Source organism: Monopterus albus, unplaced genomic scaffold, assembly GCF_001952655.1.
Source record: "Monopterus albus unplaced genomic scaffold, M_albus_1.0 scaffold67.1, whole genome shotgun sequence".
Lineage (NCBI taxonomy): Eukaryota > Metazoa > Chordata > Actinopteri > Synbranchiformes > Synbranchidae > Monopterus > Monopterus albus.
In genome coordinates this window covers 1764325-1789701 of record NW_018127947.1, presented here as the reverse complement: position 1 = coordinate 1789701, position 25377 = coordinate 1764325, and the positions used below count along the sequence as shown (strand labels likewise).

The 25377-nt window shown below is 43.6% G+C and overlaps 1 protein-coding gene across 2 annotated transcripts in view; it reads right to left on the bottom strand.

The window, feature by feature from the left end:
- Positions 1–25377, bottom strand: part of aatkb (apoptosis-associated tyrosine kinase b) — a 42573-nt gene extending 17196 nt beyond the window's left edge. Inside the window, exons 1-2 of one of the 2 annotated variants that reach the window (XM_020604606.1) lie at positions 24417–25377; positions 3860–3993 (exon numbers count right to left, since the gene is read on the bottom strand). In XM_020604606.1, the coding sequence (XP_020460262.1) occupies positions 3860–3993; positions 24417–24498 (216 nt within the window). In that variant the 5' untranslated portion in view covers positions 24499–25377. Of the gene's footprint in view, positions 1–945; positions 1039–3859; positions 3994–24416 lie in introns of those variants that run through there. The other variant, XM_020604607.1, reaches the window with a different exon arrangement.

Here is a 25377-nt window from a genome sequence, read left to right as displayed (position 1 = left end):
TTTACGATTGGTGTGTTTCCCAAAGCCCCGGGTTGGATGAGCAGCGAGGAGCCTCTGAAAGATCCATCCTGTTTGACCGAACGTAGTGACACATCACAGGATAAGAGGATGAGGAGGGGAGGGACTTGGCTGCATCCACAGACCGGATGTCAGAATAAAAGTCTCTTAGTTGGGAGCTGGAGAGCAGCGGGGTTGCCATGCTGGAAAAATGTGACCTTGTATGCCTGTGCGACATACACACACACATAAACACCTCCATCTCTCACTTCGTTCTGTCCCTCGGGAACACACACGCACACTGCACGCCCTCCCTCAGCCTCACATGCACATCTTCACATGGCCTTGTGCACCCTCCCATTAAACATGTGGTTTCACTCTCCACATCAACACACACACATACACACCAGCATTTACCAAACAGCAAAACTGACTCTTGGATCTTTCCACACATCCTCCATTAAAATGTATCAAAAGCAGGTGGGAAACAACATTTGTGAGCCAACAAACTTTCTTACAACGTGAGGTGACGTCTTTAAAAAAAAGTCCAAACTTCAACGATTATATAATGCTGCAAAGGCAGCAAAGAAAAGTAGCAAATCATCAGATATAAGAAGCTAAAGTCACAGAATTGTATCATTTTTGCTTGAAAACGTTTTCAGGTGATCCACTAATCACTGATTGCTAAATCAATCGTTTATTTAATGTTTTCATGGTGTTAAAATATCCATAACAGGGAAAAAACTAACCAAACATAGGTTTACAGTATAATGTGCTTTTCAGAATATGACTTAAGTTGTGGCAGAAAACAGTTACAAATCCTGTGGTTTGCAAGGTGCCAATTAATTTTCCTAAAATGTTTAAAGATCATCATTTGCTTTTTCCTTTAAATCCCCCTTTTTATCCTAAAACCAAAACCACTGATTATGTCCCTGCTGGTAAACTTACCTCTCCTCAGAGTCCACAGGTGAAGACATGTCAGATCTCTTTCTGGCTTCCTCACACACACACACACACACACACACACACACTGCCCCCCAGGACTCCCAGTGGTGTGAGGGGTGCAGGAGGTTGGTGGTACCAGGAGGAGCACAGACAGAAAAAGCCATCAACATTCTGCAGAGAGAGTCCCATTGTTGAGTCCAGAGAGGAGGAAGAGGCTTTGTAGCTGACCACTTAATGTCCATGGGACTGCTGGGGATGGAGGGATGGAGGGAGAGACAACGAATAAGGGGGGAGAGAGAGGAAGGAGGAGGAGCACCATGTCCCAGTTCACAGGCGAGAACGAACCTGTGGTCATCTCATGAGGGAGAGCAGAGAAACTGAGCCTCCACAAAAATGTAAGAGAGAAAAATACAAGTGGGAGGAGGAGGGTTGGGGGGTTTCACATACTATACTTGTGACATCACTCACTCTCTTCCTCTCTCTTTCTCTCTCTCTCAGAAGCCATCTGCAAGGCAACGTTGCGCCTCACTGGTCCAGGGACACACCTACGCCCTGACACGGCACCGTTCAGGACCATCCACGCCTGACCTCTGACCCCGACCTCCTGCTTCACCCAGGTCTTCCACGTTAACCTTTAGTCCAACCTCCACCATTTTTATCCCAGTTGCATACAACTTTGTAGTTAAGCTGTATATTCATTAGGCAACAGAACCTCCTAATGTTTATAGCTTAAACGTTTCCTAATGAAATTAAAGGAGAATGTGCATAAAACAAGTGACAGACACTTTTCACAAATGTTGCTTTGGGCCTCAGTCTCCATTTGTATTAGTGATCAAGGGTTTGAATAACCTCATTTAAGTCTACTGTTCTTACAAATTAAAAGAAATTTAAGACACTAAATCACATTTAGAGCGTCTATTGATTATGGCGAGATTTTTTTGCCATCTAATAAAACTAACATGTAGCAAATTCTGCTCCCCCACTGTGGCTCAAGGTTTGGAGTTTCTAATGAAATGTACAAGTTAGATTTCTTGGCAGTTTCATTCCATGTTGAATGTAAAGCTACAGCCAGGCCCTTTAATTTAGCCGAGTTCAAAGCCTGGAACGGGGGCACGGGCTCGCCTGGCTTTGTGCTGTTACCAGACATGAAAAGCCTACTACTGCGGCATCTCCAGTGTAAACCCCAACATCGAGTCCAAACCCCAGAGTGCCCCCCCGACCCAGAGGAAGCTCCTCATCTTTCCTTTGTTTGTGAAACACAGAGGACTTTTCTCTCTGGTCTCCTCTTGAAGTTTTCCCCCCTCTGAAATTCCCTCTTCCTGCTCTGGGAGAGGCTGTGTCTAATTCTAGATGGGGCCCCGAGGCCGGATGCACTGTGGGCTCATGGGTATGCCCTTCCTCACGCCCTCGCGCCCTCTCTCTTCCTCCTCCTCCCACTCCAGCCCCTTACTCAGACACACCCTGACAGGTCCGAGCTGGGTGGTCCAACCCACACACCAGGCACAGCATACAGTATGCGATCGATAGAGGGCTGCTCCCTGCAGACACCCCGACACACTAAACACATACAGCCTCAAGAGAAAACAGGATGTTATGCAACATGGCTATAGACGCTTGTGATCACTGACTTGAATTATGTTAATTACTTACATACTTCTGACAAATGAATACACTGAAAAAGTTCTTGATTCATTTTCTCGTGACTACTACCAGCAGTTTCAGTGCCAGATGAGGGTACTGTTATTTGGCTATTTGATGTGTTTTTAGTGCCTGGACGTTTTGACCTCTGGAGGTGCTTGATGAGAGGGTCAGTAGTGGAAAGTAACCAAGTACATTTGCTCAAGTACTGAAGTACAGTCTTGAGGTTTGTTAACTTTACCTAAGTATTTTCATTTTATGCTATTTCATACTTCATCTTCACTACATTTTAGATGCAAATATTGTACTTTTTACTCCACTACTTTTATAACTTTAGTTACTAGTTACTTTTCAGAAGCAGACTAATGCAAAAATCACAATATAATCATAAGACTTTATTGATCTTTGGTGGAAGAGTCAAACGATTCTCAACAGTACTTCAAATTATAAAATTGATCAGCTCCCCCTTTAGCAGCTGCAGCATTAAATGTGATGGACACAAAAGAACACCAGTAATTATAATCCAAAGATATATGTAACTGGTAAATGTGACTGTCTGCATACTGAGTACTTTTACTTTTAGTACTTTAAGTATGTTTTGCTGCTAATACTTTTGTACTTTTACTTAAGTAACATTTTCATTGCAAGACTTTTACTTGTAACTTGTAAGTATTTTTACACCGTGGTACTGCTACTTTTACTTTAGTAAAGGATCTAAGTACTTCTACTAACATGCGTGCAAGAACAAATGCATGCAGTAGCACTTGGTTCATTCAATGCGCACGCACACACACACACACACACACACACACACTTTTTCTTCCTTGTTCTGTCATATTTTCTCTGCCGCCATGACCTATTTCAGCATCAGCCTGGAGACACAGGTCCAGTCCAACTACACAAGCCAGCCCTGAAAAGCTGCAGGCCTCCCGCCGCTGCAGAAACACAGCATCTCCCACTTTGTCTGTGGTTCTGTTTACTTCCTATCAACATAAGTGTAAATGGACGCAGCTCACGTACTGGATATAGTGGGAGTATAATAAGAGGCTGTGAGAAATGTTCTGTGTTCAGGCCATTTACAGCAATGCTTATGGGCAAAGGCCGTCGCAATGCACATCTCTATGCAAGACTTCATAAAAACTACATATGATTTAATGAGTGTGTGTGCGTGTGTGTGAGTGAGAGAGTTCACTTTGTTGTCATGCCTCATTTTTCCATGTTTAACGTGGAGGTCGAGGAGAAACAATGCCCTCCAGCTCAGTGCAGAGGAGAAGCTCACCTTGAAGCCAATCTTGCCCTTCTTGCAGCAGAGGCAGGCCAGCATGAGGAAGACAAAGGTGAAGAGGCCCGAGAAGGAGATGGCCACTACAGCCAGGGATGATGACCAGGATAGCTCAGTCAGCGCAGTGCCATCTGCAGGACACAGAGAGCATTACCGTGTAAGCTGTGGGGTATAAGACTTGTTTGTATGAACTACATTCATGGGACCACATGCATAAACATAGAATATAAGAGAGCAGATTAGATGACAATAACCAAATGAGAATGTAATGACATTAGCACATTACATAAGTAGGTTTTTCTCATTGCATTACATCTAATGTAATATACAGTAGCTCATGAGCTGATTGTTTTCTCAGGAGATCCACAGCAATATTCCCACTCAGATATATTCATGTGTGATTTATAGCTTGGCATCATGTTTTTGCTCAAAATGAAATGCTCTGAAACATTACGGCGCTGCTGGATTCATGCAGTCGCCAGTGAACCACATTACATTTCTGCACAGTCAAGCAGGGTAAAAATGCTCAAGTTGATTTATAGCCTTCACCTGGCAGAGAGACACCAAAGACAGATCTTTTGCACTAATTGTTTTTTTAATTAACTTCATATACTGTAGAACAACGCAATGAAGAGGATTTGCAAAGAAATCACACAATCTAAATGAATTTAAACCAAATAAAAGAGATATTTTTACACAGTGAGGGTTTAGGGAAGCAGAGGATTTTAAATATTTATTTATGTTTATTTGTATTTATTGCAGTGACTCAAACACACTCGCTGCACCAGCCTCTGCTTGATGTGATAACGATTTATTCAGATATGCAAAGACTTGCATGCAGTGACTGTACAATACTGACAATTCTCATATGCATAACTGAGGCTAAAGGTTTGTCAGCACTGTTTATTTCACATCCACCGTGAATCAGACAGTGTCACATTTATTAAAGGCATTATGGTGGACTTTCCCACGATGGTTTTTAAACCATATTTAGTGCTATTTTATGACCATGGGGAGCATTTGTTGTGTTAACTTATTCACACGGATATTCTTCTGTTTTCCTTTTTCCCCATTACTCAGATTTGGTTATTTTTAAAGTTCATTTGCAGACACTAAATGATCTTCTGGACAAATACACACCAGTGAATTCAAGAGACAGCAAAGAGGGTGACATTCAGCTAAAATCATCAGCTGAAGCCAAGCTGTGGTCCCCATCAGCAGTTACTGCTTTTCAGTCAAACATCTCTGGTGAGGACTGAAGGCTGGATAATAAAACAGACACCCTGGTGCTACATGGGCCGAGGGAGATGATAAACACCTCCCACATGTTTCACTACACAACAAGACATGATGATTTATTTAAAAGTGAGATGCAGTTATAATAACGATACATTATTAATGCAGTTTATTTACACACTTTTGTTCTGCCTTATTTTTCTTCAGACTTCTGCCCCTCTGTGTCAGCGAAGCCCATTTTCAGCCTCTGATGGTCTGAATGAGCCCCACTGTGCCGCCCGCATGCTGTCCGGGCCTCCAAATAATATCGTGTTCCCAATTTTGAGCAGCGGATGATTTATTTTTCTCATTCAGCGATGGCTTCTGAAATGCAGCGGTCACCATGGAAACAGATTGGACGCACAGTCACATGGGATCGTCTTCAGCTGTAAATCTTTCGCACAGACTCATGCCAACAACAGTGTGCCACCCAGTTCTACACACACACACACACACACACACGCACATAGCGGAGCAGAGAGTCAGTTGTGCTGCCAGTTTGTGCTGATCCCCTGAAAGCTGGTGCAACTGGCTCTCGGCGAGTATCAGGCTCTTAGTATAATTGGACAGAGAGTGTAGACTGTTGTTAAGGAGGCCATCTGGCAGGATGGAGGACCAGAAGAGAATATTTTAAAAACATGCAAATTTAACAGTTAAATGCAGAATTAGCCGGCTCAGAGGACCACAGATCACTGATCTGAATTTTATTACTCAGATGGGCCAAATAAACCCATTGGTCCAGTAACAGTGTCCATAAAAAGTGCAATATGATGGCAGAGCCGCAGTGAGAGGCGGAGAAAGCCAGCTCGTTAAATCAGTCAATAACCATTTATTACTTTGAAACACTGTACAAGAAGATTCTGATTTAATTACTCTTTTTTTGTCAGGGGGCTAATTACAGAGAATAGAAACATACTCTGGCTCTGTTGTGGTTTATTTAAAGCTCCCTTGCTGACAATTCCCATCTCTCCCAGCAGCACAAGTGGGAGACTGTGACTGGGGGTGGAGCATGGGGAACAGATCGTTTAAGCCCAGCTAATACCACATGTACATTATTACTGGTGTTAATATACACAGCTGAAAACCAGATTCTATGGTGACCACACCCCTAATCAACAATCAACAGCACATCAGGAACAGCCAGCGTAACGAGTCGGAGGACACGCCGACTGCTTTAAGCGGGGCACTGTCATTCTATTCAAACAGTTAAAATCCACAAACCCCCCCATTCCCCCTCATTACTCCAGGTGTGCCGAAACAGGCCACTGAGAAGAAAGTGATTGTAGGAAGAGGGGAGAAATGTGGAGAAGAAAGAAAGAACTTGTATCTAATCTTATGCCTGAGCTCTTCCCTGTGGAGCACCCAGAGCAATGGTGTAAAACAAAAGCTTAGTTCAGCAGTTAGTAAGCTGCTGGCGAGTGGAGGGGAGAAGAGGAGGAGAGGGAAAGATCAGTGAAATGTACTGGTGCTATCCTGTGATGCTGCTGTGCAGATCCTTGCCCGCCACAACATTAACACTACAGCACAACTTGTTTGCAACTAGCTGACTCGACACAAAAATACCTTGTTCCCAAACAGTGTAAACACAATGACACTGACTGTTAATCTTAGTGATTTAAAGAGAATTCTTCTCAGTAATGAGCCAAGTTCCAAAGAGACAAATGTCTCCTGGTAAAGGCTGTTTAGTTCACAGCTGCATTTTCTCTCCTTTTACTACTTGATTTGATTTGATTTGATTTATTTATTCTTTCAAACATGTAACAACAGTCAGTATGTAATCACACATAATTCCAGACATGTCCACAAAAATATTTTCAATTTACTTATACCTAGTACATGCTTGAACGGAGTAGGAAGAAGTTAGACTTATCTAGTCCTACCCCCTAACATCATCTTATCATCATTGGTTTGCAAGCAGTATTACTACATGAATACATATTCACTTGATGCTAGCAGTGTGAGGACTGTACAGCTCTCAGCTACTGAGAGGCGGTAGCCATTTTTAGCCTCCCGAGGCAGAGAACTGAAGCACATCCTGATGACTAAATGATGAAAAGGGAGTGAGCGTGAGGACATGAGAGGAGAGAAGAGAGGATCTCAGAAAGAAGAAGTGGCTGAGGAGCTGTGTACTCTGCAGCCTGAGCCCCAGGAGGAGCCCCAGCTGAAGAGCAGCAGTTCCAGGTCTGCCTGGGACCAGAAGGAGCCAGAGTGATAGACTCCATCTTTTCTTACCTCACATGTGGGTTCTGCCTGTATGGATATAGATCTGGCTGGAATATCACTCAGAATATTTTTGCAGCTTGATGAGCTATCTGTGAACAGTGACTGCAGCTTCATCCTGGTTTTCACATTTTGATACTGACACACCGTCAGAGCCTCTGAGCTCTCTGCTGTCAGATACTAATCGCTCTGCAAGTTGACTTTAGCGTTAGTGACGGCATCTGGATTCATGTGGAGGCTTCAACAGTCTGACATTTTGGCAAATACGCTTCATCGTGTTCTTGCATTCTTAGATGAGAAGTTTGATACTGTACGAAGGTCACATCTAAGCTGAAGATGAAGGTATGAGGTTACTGTGCCCAGCCCAGAAGTCGTTCCACACATGCAGTACCACCCTGTAAAATATAGACAGAGCCAGACTGTTTCCCACAGCTTCTAGTTTTTTTGCTAAGCTAAGCTAATTGTCTTCTGGTTCTACTTTCATATTTAGTATACAGACATTAGGGTGGTATGAATCTTCTCATCCAATTCTCAACAACAAAGCCAAAAAGCATCTTTCAAAAAAGCCGAACCAAGAGAGGCCACTGCGATGTGCTAGGAGCCTTCATGACTTTGGACCTGATCGAAAGTCTTGCAGAAACCCACCCCCCTTTCTGAATAAAAAAAGAGAGACCTGACCCAGGAACGGTAATAACCAGCCTGAAACTGGTCAAACTGGTCGTGGACCCACAAAGACCCAGACACAGAGAGAGCACCAGCAGTGGCAGCAAGATGCTCCACCCATTAATGAGCAGTGGCAGTTTAAACGGTTAGAAATACATATCCTGAGTCCACACACCCTGCGTCCACCTAGGTCCACTCAGGTAACACACAGACACAGTAGTGGAATTGCTTGCTAGTGGAAATGCTAGCACAACCAGTTCTATCACTGACAGGCTGAAAGTCTACATTTTCTTTCCTATATGGCAAAGCAAACAACTACACGGTGTGGAGTTGGCTCCAGTGGTACGGTACTGGCATGAGTCACTGTACTGGTGTAAGTGGACCTGTCAGACAGACTGAAGTGTGGCTGGCATATTAGATGTTTAGATCATACCTGAGAGACAGAGAAGAGTCTGTGACATCACCTGCAGCTGCTACTGTATGTGCACAAAACTGCTGCTCTACCAACAGATGTTTCCTGCTGTGCTGGCTTGTGTTACTGCTTCACAGTGAGTCAGTCCAGACCTCATGCAGCCATCGGCAATCAGTGTGTCACGACCTGTCAACCTGCTCCATTCAGGTAAGCTGATGAGCTATAAGACAGCGAGTGATGCCCAGTTTTATGCAGCAGCTGGGGCCTTGAACGGCTACACTTCCCTGTCGAGTAGAGCCCAGGCCAGGAGAGTTAGAGCGCCGCCCTGCTGTCTGCCACTCATGTCCAGTTAAGGGACTCAGTAGTGTATTTAGGGCACTGCTGCCACCCTTCACCCATCGTCAGCCCTGGTTACTGTCCTTGTTACAGCTACATGATGTAAGAGTCAGGGGAGGGAAAGTGAAAAACCTGGAGAGCTGGAAACCTGCCAGCAGACACTTTACACAGTGATCCCAATTAAGGCTGAAAGAAGCAAAGAGACAAAAGGTCAGAAGAGATTCTTTTCAGACGAAGTCCGTTTTGACATCTATCTGAATATCCCCGGGCCTCCTGACTACCCTGCTTCATACCAGTCAAATTTACTAAAAGATGAACTATCTGATAACTGCGTGGTCATAAAAACTTGAACAGATCCTGACGGACCAGACAGAACTTTCCCCAACATTTAATTTAAAGTCTAAGCTTTGTATGTCAGATGCAGATGTGTCTTACAGGAGCTTGTAAAGGTCAGCAGCCAGCACACACAACTGAGCACACTCTCTGTTACATCATATGTAACTGTAAATACACTGTTTTATATTCCCGCTGACAAAAAACAAGGGTTTCCTGAAAATGTATTCACTAATATCACAGACTTTATGCACTCAGAGCATTTTGCTGGAAACATTAACATTTTGAAATTGGAATTGCAAATCTTTAAGAATCATGCAAAATCCCTGTGAAATATGCCTGTGATTATTGCCAAATGTATTCACTGTACAGGATCTGATCTCTGTGGCACATCAGGGCCAGAAGGACTGGTTTCAGCTTTGAAGGCTGTCAGGTGTGTCAACTACCAGGTGACTGCAACACCCTGGCCTTGGAGAACTGCCGACGGACAACAAAATACCAGCCTGACTACAGGGAGGTTTTACAGCATGACGCTTGTGCATTCAAACGTGTCTTGTTTTTCCACTGTCACAACTACAGCAGTTCGGAATGACGCTACCTTTCTATACTGTTGGCCACGATTAAAACCCTAAAACTTTTAATCTGTAACACAATGGCTATAAAAGAAAATGGACAAAATCTAAACAAGTCTGACATCATCTCACATTTTACAGGTTATTTATGCATTTACACTGAGCCAGCACTGAGCTGCCACTGGTATTTTTAATGACATTTATGCATAAAATCTTACACAACCTAATGAAAATATGTATCCATATGAATAGATGCATATTTTGATTATTTCTAAATAATCTCTAAAATAACAATTGGAAAAAAATGTAATCCTCAGTTTCATCTTCACCACCTCCTACTGTAAATCAGTGTGTAGTGCACGAGTGTGTCTGTGCACCGAACCCGTGACAGAGACGAAGCTTCTTCGCTCACAGCCAACAGTGTCAAAATGCTGGTGCTGGTAAAATAAACCACTGCTCCGCCTGCGTCCTCTGCTGACACCACACTTGTGTCAGGCCCTGAGAGATGGCGACCGGAACACAACACGAAGACTCATCAGTTAGGTAGAAAGATCACAGAGCAGAAGTAGAGTGGTGACAGGAGGAAAGCAGATGGGTGGAGGGAGAGTTAGAGATGGTTAAACAGGCCCATATGGGCCAAACACATGTGAACTGCATGAAGCTGATGGTCATGAACAATCTGTGTTAGGGGCCTAAGACAAAACCAGTCTGCCATATATCTGCTGGTGTACACAGGACGAGTCGGCGAGTCTTCATGCAGAGAGAGAACCCAAAAGACCCAGAGTCTAAACAAACAACAACAACAACAACTGTGATGCCGGTTTGGTTAGTCACCACCTATCTGAATGTAAATACAGCCAAATGTTAAAGAACAGCTGCCGAGGCTCAAGACTCAAGTACAGGCTGCAACAAAACAGGAAATAAAAATAAAAAAAATCAGCTGGTTTCCATGGCGACTGCATCCCTCAAATCCCCTCCAGACTCATTCAAATGCCCTCCTAATGCTCACAGATGCTAACCTGCCCCTGTCACCACAAAGGAAACTGACCTCCTACTCATTTGCCTAAATAAAGTCACTGCTCTTGCGTTTTATCACAACACAACAGAGCAAAACAACAGGACTTTGATTAAAACAAAACTGTGAGGGAAATGGTTTTGTAAAGCTAAAGGCGACACAAGCACTGTGCATAATACTCCTGTGGCCAAACGTCGTCACATCACAGCTGAATATTTTAAGCACTGGAGCTTGTTGGGGAAACAAACCCAGCTATTTAAAACACAGACTTTATTACTTCATACACCTGATTAACTGCACCAGGTCACTAACTTAGTGCTGGAGAGCATAGAGCCTGCTCAGTGTGAAGCACAGCAGGAGTTTTGGTTTTTAATATTTGTTCATACAGGAAAAAACTGTTGAGGTTATTGTCGAGGGCGACCTTTTCCCCACTGGCAATGACCTCAACAGAACAGCATTTCTAGCTCGTTCCTAAGCAGAAAACACTCTCTTGCTCCTACTGCACCATCGGTTTCCACCTGTACTGTGCTGTGAAATTCTGGAAAACAAGGAATCATCACTGACGAGTTAGATTCAGTAGATAAGCCAGTAATCCATCCGACCATCAGCTCCACCAGCCTGAGGATTGTCGGGACTGATCACAGTTGACATCTTAAAAATTTTATTTACTTCTGAAATGCATCAAACCACAAAAGCAATTCAGACTCCTGGATGACACAAAAAGGAAAGGGAGCATCAATTATTCATATTGCTCATTAACAAGTAAAAGTATGAAATGATACATCTCCTTTTAATTTCAAACATGCCAGTGTGAATAATTCATTTTATTTACAATCAGCAGCCAGTTAGGATGGATGGTCGTATTCGCTGCTTTGCTGATGCCACAACTCAATGCTACCGCGACTTCGCCCTGAGAACTTAGAGTTCTATAGCAGTTTTTTTCTGGAAGGCCTCAAGGGTTTCTATTTATCATTAAATGGACCTATTTTATATGACCTACAGCAAAAAGGAAACACCACCAGAGTAGTCGGAATGTGGCATTTGTGCCTTTATGCTTCTAAAAACAACATATTTTACACTGCTTCTGTGCCAGATAGTGTGAAATGTCATAACACTGGTCACATGACCCCAGAGTCACTTCTTCTCTGTGTTCTCATTTAAAAACATCACAACTTTCTGTACTGATGTTCCTCTTCCTGCAGCGTTTCACTGTCTCTTAATCTGCTGCTGTCGGTGACGGAGGTCCCCCAATGGAGCCACAGAACATCGGACTAGCGCTGCTTGGACCCATTGCATAAAGGATGTGGAGGATTAGTGATCCTTATGACATGGGAGTCGGCGCTATCTTGCTTCCATTCAAGCAGGCTGCCCACCTACTTTAGCCAAATAACTCAAGAGGCTGTAATTCTGAGCTGCTAATGACGAAACACATGCCCCTAGAGCAGCCACATTATCTCGAACAGTTCTCCGGGTCACCCTCATAGGCACCTTGGCTGTCAGGAGTGTTTAGTTCAGTGTGTATGTCCACGGACCTGTTGTGTACCTGATCTTTCCTGTCCTGCTTCCCCAGAGCTATGCTGGAGTATACTGAGTGTGGCCTCAGCCGTCTGCTCTCACTTCCCTACCCAGAAACACCTCAGGCTGATGGGATCTCAGGTAGGGTATCCAGAGGTGCGGCACAAATACAGATATTTGAAGTACTACTTGAGTATTTCCAGCTTTCCTTCCCCCTTTTACCTTCCCTTCTTTCTTTCCTTCCTTCCTTCCTCCTCTCCTTGCTTCATTTCTTTCCATCTTCTCCAATTATCTTTTCTTCTATTCATCTTTCTTCCTCTGTCTTGTAATCCTTTTCCTTATGATTTACCCTGCTTCCTTCCTTCTTTTCTTCCTTCATCCTTTCCTAAGAGCATTTCTAAAAGACGTGGGAAGGTACAGCCCATCTGGAATCAGCATCCCGTTGAAATTTACACTCACTCATCACCGGTGGCATTCAGCTAAAAGTCTGTGTCCACATAGTGTGTGTGACCTGTTAAAGGTCACGGCACAGAAATCCAGTGGTGCCGCTACATCCCTCCCACTGACCTCCTGTCACAACACACATGAATGTCACTCCTTTGTTCACCTTCATCTTTGCTGTTCTTTCTCTCCAACTTAGTACAACAACACTGCCCCCGGGGAGTTCACGCTCCTGCACTGGAAACAACTGAAGCTTGGTGCACTTGCTCTGCGTCAGGGACAAGCAGCAGCCATGTTGTTCTCTATGGGTTTACTACAACCCACTGTGATGTTCAAGTAAACAAAGCTGTGCTGTTGAGGGGAGATTATGTGGCTACTGTATATCTGCTGTCAGGACTTGAATGTGAACATAAATATTAATATGATTAAAATAGTTAAGAATGTATCTGACGCATTTACCAACTCCTGAGACACTCTCACTTCAAGTCCATCATTACTCCTTGATTCAGATTTAATCTGGAGCTTCCTGTCTCTTGACTCTCGGTAACTACTCTAAATGTTTCAGAGCTCATTGTAAATAGCTGCAGACGTGCTAAAAAGCAACATGCTGTGCAGAGTATGAATATCAATTTAAAAATCTCATCAGGTTTCTAAACACGGAGGCAAAGATTCCTATCAAGTCGTAATTGTAGTATTAGAATATTTCCAGTTCATAATAAAGTCACATTAAAGATATTATGAATGGAATGTAGTGCTTCTGTGACTTTCACAAATACAGTCTCAGTGTTAACTTACACTTTCTTTGCCATTTTACATCACACTAAACACTGTATTCTCCAGTGTGGGTGCAACCAGATGCACACTTTGATTCCTTTAGATCTTGAAATAAATTGAACAGCTTCAATGAATAGAGTATTTACAAGATGTTAACTTGAGAATATTATTCAGAGTGATACATTCACATCAAGTCCTTGCAGCTCACGTGTAGCCGAGCTTCACCGTGACCAGTGAAACAAAACAAGCCTTTGTGTATGTGCACACAGGTGCTGTTAAAGTGAAGAGACACGTCTGACAAATTGTGCAGGGGTACAGAGGAAAGTCACAAAGATGCAGGAACACTGCACGGTTCACCTGAGTGAGAGAAGGAGAACAGAGCAGGAGAACATCCTGCTGTGTGAGGCTCTTATCTGGATGAATCATCGCAGTCAGTCAGAGTCAGTGGAGCGGAGAAAATACAAACCATCACACATCACAGGCTGTGGAACATGGTTGCAGTTGTGCTCATTTGTTCCTCCTCTCCTCCTTCTATGTCCTTAATCTCTGACTTCCTGCTCTCTCCTCACTCTGCTCCCCACAGAGGTTTCTTCCACTTCTCAAACACAGCACCCCATTTGCTTTTTCAGCACTCACTCACTCTTTTGCTTTATTTGCTTCTCTCTGTCTTTCTGTCTGTGTGGATGGATCCTAAGAGGCCACTGCAGCAGGATGAATCTCTTCCTCCTGCCCTCCGTCCCCTCCGGCATGACATGCACAGGCTCAGATGTGACATCCCATCCCAAATGCCATGTAGGACTGTTACATAATACACGCAGAGCACTGAGGTAACACACACACACCGCTTAAAAAACTGGATAAATAAAATTCATTGAAATATTTGGGTAAAACAAATATCTTAAAAATACCATCTGCAGCGCAACAAGCTGTTATTTAGCAGTTTAGTTTTTCTTTTTTTTTGACTCCAGCACATTAGCAGCTTTGTGTTTTCATTTTCCTCCTTTGTTTTTACTACAAAAGACCCTCGTTTACTGTGAGGAGTGTATTTTTGTACCAGAAAACGGATACGCTGAATTAAACACGATGCCAACGAGTCCTAAATGTAGGTCATATTGAAGTGATAACAGAAACATTGTTGGTTAATACAGCAACATAAATAAGAATCTAAGACAGCTGGTCTCCAACTGAAGTATGCTAATGAGGCAGTGAGCAGCTACTGAGCATCATGGCATGTGGGTTTCAGTAGGTTGTATTTACACAAATGTCACAATTGTAGCAAGTAAGAAGGGAACTCATATGACTCGAAGGCCTCAGCATGTCACTAACACTATATGCAGATGTGTTTTCCTGTCCTGATGCTTTGATGAAAGGAAATAACTGCATCACTGTTCATTTGAATTTCAAACTGTGTAATGACAGTCATTACCGCAGATGTTAAAAGACTGACGCTTGCAAATTCTGACTCACCAAAACTGTTCGGACATGGCGGCATTTTCCTTGTTTTACCCTGGACATTTGCATAATAGCAGCTTTCAACTAATCAAGCGCGTTCAGTTTAAAAGGCCGGCGTATGAAGAACACAGAGACGGTGGAGCATCTCTTCAGACCGCGGTATTGATGAGAGATGCTGGCTAGGTCTGTGATATGTGTCCGCTATGATTATGCACCATCACAGGGAGTGGACCATCTCCAAAGTGCCCCCCTGTTGTGTGCTGATTTTGAAGCACGGTTGCCATGGAGACATTTTTAGTACATCAGGCTGCCTCGGTTCAGTGTGCGGCTGCATGTGAAATGGCTTCACGGCCGGGAACACTGTGTGTCTGAAGTGTTTTTAACAGGAAATGGCACCAAATGTAGTACAACTTGTTCAGAGTCTGAAGAAGAATTTGCATGATATAGGAAACGGGCCATAAACGTATAGATGTGAACTTATATGGAGCTTCTGGCTTGAATGTACAGCATAAGTACAAACAGACTAAATATGCTGACCAACACCGAGATGAGAGAACACATTACTCCACTCTGATCTTTGCACTGGCTTCCTGTTAAATACACAGTTCAGTGTATGGCCCTGCTTACTGTCTACAAGTCTCTCAATGATCTGGGCCCAAAATACATCAGAGATGTGTTTGCTAAGTACAGGCCTGGTAGGTGGGCAGGGACTGGTCAGCTAGTGGTGCCCAGAGTTTGAACTAAATGTGATGCTGCCCACAGCTGAAACCAGCTGCCATTAGAACTTAGACCTGCCCCAACTGGAGCCACTTTTAAAACCAAACTAAAGACCGTTCTTCTTTCCCACTGCTCTTAAATAATGAATCTTAATTCCACCCAACCTGGCACTTATGCTTCTTCCACTGACTTCACTGTGCTGCTTCACTGACTATATAGACACTTATGTTTCAAATCTCCAGAAAAATGCTCGCCTCTAGAGTTACTCAGTTTTGGGAAGACCTAAGTAAAGGGGTGGACAAAATAACGAGAACAGTAAGAAACCATAATCTGGCACCGCTGTCCTAAAAATACCGGGTGCAGACGCATGTTGCTAATTTGTGCGGTCATGTAATTGTTATTTTTAATGTTTTAATCTAATTAGCATTTTAATGTTTTATCTATCTTTATGCATTGTGTTAAGCACTTTGAATTGCCTTTGTGTATGTAAATGTGCTATATAAATAAACATAAGATTAGATACACACACTGCTACCAGCTCTTTTTATGTTCACTGCTCACATCTGATTTCTTACATAACCTGTGCTTGAAATGGTCCAGTGTTCACTAGCACTCAGTACTAGCATGCACAAGTACTGAGTGCTACCTCCATGTGAACAATGGTGCAATTACCTGACAAAAAATTTAAAGCTGCACCAGTTAATGTTTTATATAACTAGTCCCAACAAAGCCGCAGAGAACAATCGCCCGACTCTGTAAAGATTTAGCATCTTTCAGCTCATTTTGATTAACAACCTGCCATTCTGTTATTTGGTTCAGTATCACTGTTATCATGGCAGCAACTCCATGGTGACCACTGTGAAGCATTCAGCAGAGCCGAATATTCTCCTCAGTGGTTGTTGGACTAATGGACATACATTTATCAGGTGGAGTTGTCCAGCCCTGGCTGTGTGAGACCTGACTGGTTGTGAACACTGGTAACTGGTTCGAAATACTGGAGAAGCTCATCTGTGTTGGGCAAGAAGCCAGGGGAACAGCCAAGACCAGAAACTGGAGCAAATGTTTCACACATTGCACAAACACTCAGACACACACAAACTACTCAGACGCTCTCTTTTCTTGCTCATTCTATATATACATATCTATTTAGACCACCACGCAATGTCTCCAGCAGAGGCACAAACTAAAATGTTCAGTGGGTGCATAAGGAAGCATCACATACACTCAGAGCCTGAGTGTCTTCTCACTGTCACTCCACATCAGAGCACAAACAACCAAACTCCCGCAGCTGCATCGGCTTCACGTGTGGCATCTGCTTGCTCACGTGCAACATTATTATGTAGCCAGTTTGGGCAAGAGAGAGCAAGGAAGGCAGAGAGAGAGACTACATTCACTGGCTCAGACCTTGATCAGTCACAGGGCTCTGAAATGCTGAATTAACCTGTAATGAATGAAAACACTGATTTGGTGAGATGCGTTGCCATGGAGTCAGTCTGAGGGAGGATTTACTGTGTTATAGCTACTGACGCATGTGGTGGCGTATCAGGCTGCGTGGGTGGCCGGTGGCTCTGCCCTCACAGGCCGACCGCCATCTAGATCTGCCGTGTTTCTGAGCAGCTCTGCCCAGGTTTAAGAGAAGGACGTCAGTCAGGAACTAAGCTGAGTTTTATGTCACTTTGCTGCTCAGCTGATCAGAAAATGGTAACATGAGCGACAGGGTAGGAACATACAAGAGTTGGCACGGGTGTAATTTCTGCTTTTCCAAAATCCTGCTTTTACAGCCTCAGTTAACTTAATCAATAAAATCTCCTCAGGGTGCCGGGGCCCTACACAGACTGCAGACGCTTCTCAGAGATTAAAACACAGATTCCAACTCCCCTCCATTTATTCAGCTTAAAAGAATGTTTTTTTTTAAACATTTATTTACAGTAAGTTCAGTTAAGTTAAGAAGACTAACCATGATTTTAAGCAGATTATTGAATTAGCATCTTTGTTATATTACTATTCATGGTGATATCCACCATTATTATAGTTTATTCACCAAATTAATAGTGAATACATGAACTATTCAAGGTGAAGAATTTCTGACTTCACCGTACAAAGACACTTTAATTTCTCGCCCATCTGCATAACAGTCTGTTCGTTTTTACTGAAGTGCCTTCACACAGTTCCACACATTCACAGCTGGAAGCAGTTGGGGTTGGGGGCCTCACTCAAGTGTTGCTCCAGCTAACAGTGTTTAGGAATGAGGGGCATGACCTGCTTTTCAGTTTGAACCTGACCAAGAGAAACACAAACACAGCTACTTTTTCTGTGTCGCAACACCTGGTCTCACCTGGAGATGTGCATGTTCTAAATGATTTTCTTCTAGAGCAAATGAAGAAAAGGCATAGTACCATTGTTACCTGTTGTGAAAACATCCTAACTACATGGTGGGTGAAAAGTAACTAGGCATTAAAACTGAATGCCTAGTTACTTTTCACCCACCCTGTAGTTGTTGCACAGCTACACATGGTGCAACATGGATAAAGGTTAATTAACAGTCAGTGCATCAGCCTAAAGCATGTGGGTGGTTTCAGCTGGTGGTGCAGCAGTGAATAGCTCCGACTTCTGCAGCCAGATGTTTGGAAGCAAATGGATGTGTGCTTGGTGCTCAGCTCGTCTGTGGTGATAATGCCTTCATGGTTTTGCCTGAACCAACACGAGGAGCTTCGGCTCTGTTCCGCCATCTGCCAAGTTTGACTATCTTTCCGTTTGCTCTCATTTCCGTGCCAACACTATTCCCTCTCTGTCCTTTCTCTCCCTCTGCATCAGGACACACTAGGGGTTTGAAGCAATCATTTCTCAGCCTGGCGAGCATGGCGGACAATGAATCGCAGGCTTAACCACCAGCTGTGATACTGCAGGGACTGGGAAGACCTCCATGGCATAGTTCTTGGAGAAATGGAGAAAGACAGAGAGGCAATGTTTAAGAAAGAGATAAACAGTAGAGATGGAAGACATCAAAGATAAATGTAAGGACAGAGAGGAGGAGAATGTGACAGAAAATGGAGGAGTTTAACAAACTTCAGGCCCAAAGAGGACATGAACAGGATCCAAATCAATCCACATCACAATGTATTGATTGAATCTGTACATGTCTGCAGCCAGTCAGCGCTGAACTCCACGTATCTGTCGACTCTCTTGTCCTCGAATGTAGGGATCAGTCTCTCTTGTGCAAACAGACTAAAGACGGTGAGTTTTCCTTCAGAACGCTCATAATCAGCAGAGTAAGAACAGCTGGCTGGGTTTCACCCAGAGAGCAGGACATTAGTGTGATGTGTGGCAGCCACTCGAACTGAAGAGCGGCCTGTCAGTCTGGATTTTTATTTATTGTACAGGCGCTGGAGGAAAGAGAGAGGGATGGATTCATAAGGAATTCCTGCTCCCAGGGTAGGTGATGAAACAAGAGATGAAGCCTTCTGTCACAGCATATGTCATGTCCCATTTTCTGGAAATTCAACCATGGGACCATCTTGATAGCTTCAACGAACTTATACATTGTGAAAGAAATAAACAGTTAATGGACAAAATATCCACCAACATGTTGTTTTGTGCAGAAAGACATGCACTGAGCATTGTGTTACTGTAGCTTTGGGGACAGACAGAGGATTTAGGTGAGAAACACATAAGCTAAGATACAGGTAACACTTATTTTTATCCTCTTTCAAATAAAGTCAGCTGTAGCTCATTCCCCAGTTTGTTTTCCATAGCAGTGAAGCAGCAACACAGGTGCTGCGTAAAGCACTCGCACGCCCTCCTGTTTGACATCTACTTCAGCTGGCTCAGAGGACACGATACTCATTATTTCTGCCATGTATTCTGTCAACAACGTAACCTCTCTGATCTAACATGACAATCACTGCTGCCTCATCAGGAGCTGCACAGACAGAGAACCGGGCCTTGGACAGGTGAGTGGTGTCACAATCCATCATCTGCCCAATTAGTCAGGCCTGAAACAGAGCAGGGTGGAAGCTGCAGGCGAGGAAAGCCTGCACAAGGGCAGCGCTGCAGAGAGCAGAGCAGCAGTGTGGCTGAAACTCTCAGCAGAGACAATCAGTGGGAGGATTAGAAGATAAAACACAGTGGCCTGACTAATGCTGTCGTAAAAGTTGTAATAAGACGTAAACGTCAACAATCTCATCATCATTAGGGCTTCACACTGTGGTGTGAGCAGTGTTTTAATGCCGGCTCTAAAAAAGTTTGTAATCAACACATTATGTCAAAAAAGAAGAAAGGATGTGAGCTCAGTTCAGGTGAAAGATTTCTATTCAGTGCTAAGTTTACAGGAACTTCAGAAATACACTGAAAAGCAAATGTTGACTTTAAACAGGTGCATTTATTCAAGATAAAGCATCACACAATATATATAGGGATCACACAAATGTAGCTTTCATACAGTCTAAATTGTTAAAACTCTTTGATTTAGTGGAATATAAGACTGCTGTGTTTATGTATAAAGCCAGGAACGACTTATTACCTGGTGGAATCCAAAAGTTATTTGGTGAAAGGGAAGGGGGATATGACTTAAGGGGACACTTAAATTTAAAAGTTCATGCTATACGTACAACCAAAAAAAGATTTTGTATTTCTATAAGTGGGGTCAAATTATGGAATAATTTAACTGTGGACATGAAGAATAGTACTAGAATTGAGGAGTTTAAATATAAATATAAATGTATGTGTTATACAAGATATATGCAAGAATAAGAGAAGGCATTGAGGAGAAACACTCTGTTTTATCTATGTAGAGATACTGCTTGCAGCTGATGATGCATGAAATTTTGTAAGATGATGTCATGGGGTAGGACTGGATAAGTCTGACTTCTTCCTACTCCATTCAAACATGTATTAGGTGTAGCAAACTGATTTTGGATTAGTATTGGTTGGATATGTGAAATTATGTGTGTTGTTGTCATTTGTTCATCTGTTCTGTTCTGCATGTTTGAAAGAATAAAATCAATCAATCAATCAATCAAAACACTAAATGGAACATGATGGTTTCTCACTGAACGTGTTGAGGATCCAAAGCAGGTTTTACAAAACACACTATCGTGTTCAAGTAAGTGAACACGGTTCCAGAGGTTAAAAGCTAAGACATAAATACATATATGTATGAACCTGGATAAGAAAAGGGACACTGGGCTATCCTGGTGGCACAAAGCCTCTGATTGCAGACCAGTAGATTAAGATGAACCCCACTTCATTTACAAAGCAGCCATCAGACACACTGGCTCATCCTGGTTCACTTCTGTAACAGGAAGCTGAAGCGCCCTCAAGCGAGACCCTGAGCCCTGCCCCCTCCAGGGCTGCTGGGTTCCAGCCACAGGGATGAATACATGTGTATACACAGTATATGTGGATTCGGCACAAGGCCTGTGCTGACCAGGTCAATATACTGCAGATCATACAATACAGACTATTGATCTGATGGCGGCTGCAGCCATTAGATAATTAATGGATCGTTTTTGGAGGTTCTCAGTCATTTATCAAGAGAAATGCTAATCTGTGTGACTTCTCTGCTTCTCTGTGTTTTTCTATCATTGCAATTATAATAATCAATCAAAACAAAATAAGCTTTTTCCCTTCATCTCAGACATTTTATGGATTCATCAATAATTGGATCAATGGAAAAAGTAATTCTCTGATTAAGTAATGATAGAGATACTCATTAGTTGCAGGCTGTGTCGATCTGAGGTCTGTGTTTTCCTGGGATCCTTAAGATGCACCCTGCATCAGGAAACTCTTAAACAAGATCAACACTGATTCCCAGTCAGGTTTAAATGGTGATGTTCAATAAAAGCGCAGCAGTTTAGAGACAGTGACTGGCAGATTAGAGTGGTTATCTGCTCTGCTGCATCAAGCCACGGAAGTGTCAAAGTGGAGTCTATGATTGCGTGTGTGTGTGTGTGTGTGTGTGTGTGTCTGATCTTCTGCTGTAACCTGGGGATGTTTACATCCTGTTTCATTCCCGAGGTCAGCAAGAATTTATCTTCACCACAACAGCTAGAAATTAATTTGAACGGAGGTAGAAGGAGACGAGTAGGAGTCTGTCCTCCAACAAAAATCATTTGTATGCAATCAGAGGCTATTATTCTTCAGAAACAGACACACTCGGAGCACAGGTGATATTAGAGATGTGTCTGCAGCAGCCTCACTTCAGACACTCTGGACCTTTCAGTTCTTATACAGGAATGATTACGTTTTTAACAAGCTGTTAAAAAAAACAAAACATCAACTCCTGCCACTGGATTTTCACGACCCCAACCACCACCACCGTCCTTTCATCTGCTCGGATCAGTGTAGCTGCTCCGAGCAGAAGGTTCAGAGGTGTAGATCACAGGAGAAAGATTTTAGAGGTTGGTCTACCATTGTAAATGTCATGAATCCAATTTATAGCCATGGCTTTGTGCCTTGCACTTCTTCAGCTTTCCAGCAGTACATCATTTATTCTGCGAGCTTCCCTTGCAGTCAAAACATCTCTCTGCTGTATGTTTATCACAAATGATAGTGTCTCAAGTCACTCTCTCTACCTATCTCATATTCCCATCTCTGTGCTTCGATTGCAGCCTTGGTTTTTCTCTGTATGAGGGCAAAGAGCACAGACACCCCACCCCCAGCTATGTACATTTACTCTTGACTTAGTTACCTCCAAGCCAACAGCCACTCCTTCCTGGGTTTACCTGCTGGTGTAGCCCCCTGTCGTGGTTTAGCGAAAGCCTGGAGCTCTCCAACACAGCACGTCCTGCTTCCCTGTCTGTTTTGTTATCCATATAATCAGAGGGTGCTGGTGTATGCACAGCCTGGAGCCCACTGAGAAATGTGAACTGGATACCCTGGGGCCTGGGGAACCAGCCAGCACTGCCAGTAAATCATCCCCTCCACCACCACTGATACCAAGCCCCACCTTTACTGGGCGGTGATATCATCCCTATACCCCCACCTACAGTATACAGCGGTCATAATTATGCTTTGTCACAAGAGAAGCCCTAGATTTCCCCCTCTGTCACACTTTTGCTTTTACTTTTCAATTTCTCAGTTCCATCAGCCACTTCTGTGCCTCAACCCTCCATTCCTATGCCCTTACATCCTCAGCCTATCAGTGAAACCCTTGACATATCGATTCCACAGATCAGCATCATAAAGAACACAACAAAACTGCAAGTGATCCTTCTGTCAGCAAACACAGAAACAAATTAATGCAAGATACGACTTGGCAGATGTAGCTCTGTGCAGCCAAAATGCTGAAGGACTGATAATTATTGTATTTATGTCTGTTTATTTATACCGACTTAATGTATAATGTCACGCCTAAACCCCAGTGTCCTCCAGTGGTCAGATCAGACCAGTAAGCTGTGCGGCCAAACACTGATCAAGTGGAGATCACCAAGAATCCAAAGACGACCAGATGGGTGAGACTGAATTTTGGGGAAATGTGAACAAAATATTGCAAATACTTCAGTTTGATGGAACAGTGCAGCCAAGAAAATGTGTTGTTTCCCATTTGAATATTTGTCTCAGGTTAAAAATCATATTTCTTATATGTTTGTAGAGCTGCAGGAGCCTGTGTGAGCAGTGTGTGGCTGGAGTGTGCTGAATACATACAGTGGAGGTGGTGAGTGCACAGTCATGACTTCAGTGCCATGGTCAGTGCTGTGACACGAGCACGACAGGTCCCAGAGACAACTGAACACAACACACTCACTCCAAATCACATGTGGAATTAAACAGACAACATTTTTATCACAGCTGGATCGGGGTTAGTTGGAAATAAAAACTGTAATGATGGATTTTGCTGTGTTAAAAATCCAAATGCTGTCTAGTTAAATTTGTGGTTTGAAGTCAGTGTTCAGGGGCTGATGCTTCTCAGAGAACAGAAGAGACACACAACCCCTGGTTCCTATGAATCTCTGTAGAAAAAGAAAGACATAAGAGAATAAAATGCTTTGTTCAGCCTCGACTGTTCATCTGGTACAAACCATCCGCTGGAGTAGAGGGGGATTCACACAATCCAGTTAATGTGTTTTGAAAAGGGCAGCAGGGCATAATAAAACCAAGGTAGCCATTGCAAGAAATGCAGTAGAGACCCACTCTGGACATCAAGTGGAAAGCAGCCATCATGAACATTATGCTTCTATTTAATGGCCCACTGAGCACTGTATGGCAGCCTCGAAAACAGCCCAGGAACATATGCCAGTGCCCTCAGGACCATGTCTGTGTAACTCTTAAAATGCTTTAACACTATAAGAAAGAAAATCTATTTTTATCCAAGATGGCCACAGAGGCCTGCACTTTTTGGTTGCTATAGAAACCACCTGAATGACAGTAGCTGCTTATGCTGAATAATAAAAAAATAACAGATTATTTCATCATTCTGTGAGAAACAATCTACCTCCATACACCGTCTCTGCTCCTCCGCTCCCACAATTCCTTGTCACCTCTCACCTTCACTGTGCTTTCACCATACTGCGCCTTTAAACTGCTCAGCTGACCGGAGCAGCTGAGAGGAACAATTATCAGAGCAGATGAGTGTCATTTAGACACTCGAATGACTCGCTTGTCTTCTCATCCCAAACCTCCGCACACACATACACAAGGAGACACGGCGCTGACAACTGCATGGTCACATGCTTTATATATAGTGCAGCCCTGTATAGTGGCTGGCTTATAGAACTGGATGATAACTGAGATTAGACGTTTGTCGACAATGTCTATGCAAGGCCTAAAACGAGTATAGTCAGCACGTTCTCAGCATTGTTCAGGGATGTTAGCGGCGGAATGTCGGCTCACCTGAGCTGAAATGGGAGCTGAGAGCAAAGCCGGGGCTGAAAACGACTGAAGACATCGTCACCAGGAGCACCAGCATCTTCATAACAGGCGCTGTACGCCGAAAGAAAAACTAAAAGGCTTGGAAAGCAAAAACTAGGCAACACTATTTCTTGAACACAGCTTCATTTCTCCTTTCCGAAGCGGCCCCGGGTGAATTCTCACTGCGCTCCTCCATGTCTCCCTGTACCGGTGTAATTAAGACGCTGAGAGACACGCACTCCTCCTCCGGGTTCCAGTCACTGCAGGCCGAGGCTGTTACCTTTTTATTTTGCTCCTAGATCTTGATTGTCGCCGCAGAGGAGGAGGAGGAGGAGGAGGAGGAGGAGGAAGGCGACTGGACGACAAAGTCCTGTTTAATAGCAGTTAGGATGATCCAGAATTTAAATTTCCCTTTGTGGCTGCAGTGACTAGCGCACAGCTTCCACCGACACCTGGACGGAGTCACATCATCCCAAAGCTCCGATCGACCGGGATCAGACACGTGACGCCTTTGCAAATAAGCAAAACCAAAAATCAAACTTTCCCTTTTCTGTCAGAGCTGCTGGGAGCTGTCCGCGGTGCTGACAGCAAGAGCGCCATCCTGCTCGCTAATGCGCCCAAATAGAATTTATGGAGCGATTTTTGCGCTCTGCCTGCAGAGAGGAGGGGGATCGGAGGCTCTGGATAGGCTGCTGCGCTGCGTGAACATGTTCAGCTGACTGTAATGCACAGCGCAGACCTAGAAACTGGACAAATACGGGAAGCGAGAAAGCTGAGTCTGAAGCCGGCGCATCTTCACCTGCAAAGCAGATATTTTTGTCATGGATTTCAGCGAATGTGTGCTCTGTGTTTGTGGAGGCAGAGCCTGCAGCTGCCTCTGCATCGCCTCCCTCAGTGAGATCAGAGGAGATGAACACGAACAGGCTGTGATGTAACAGCGAGG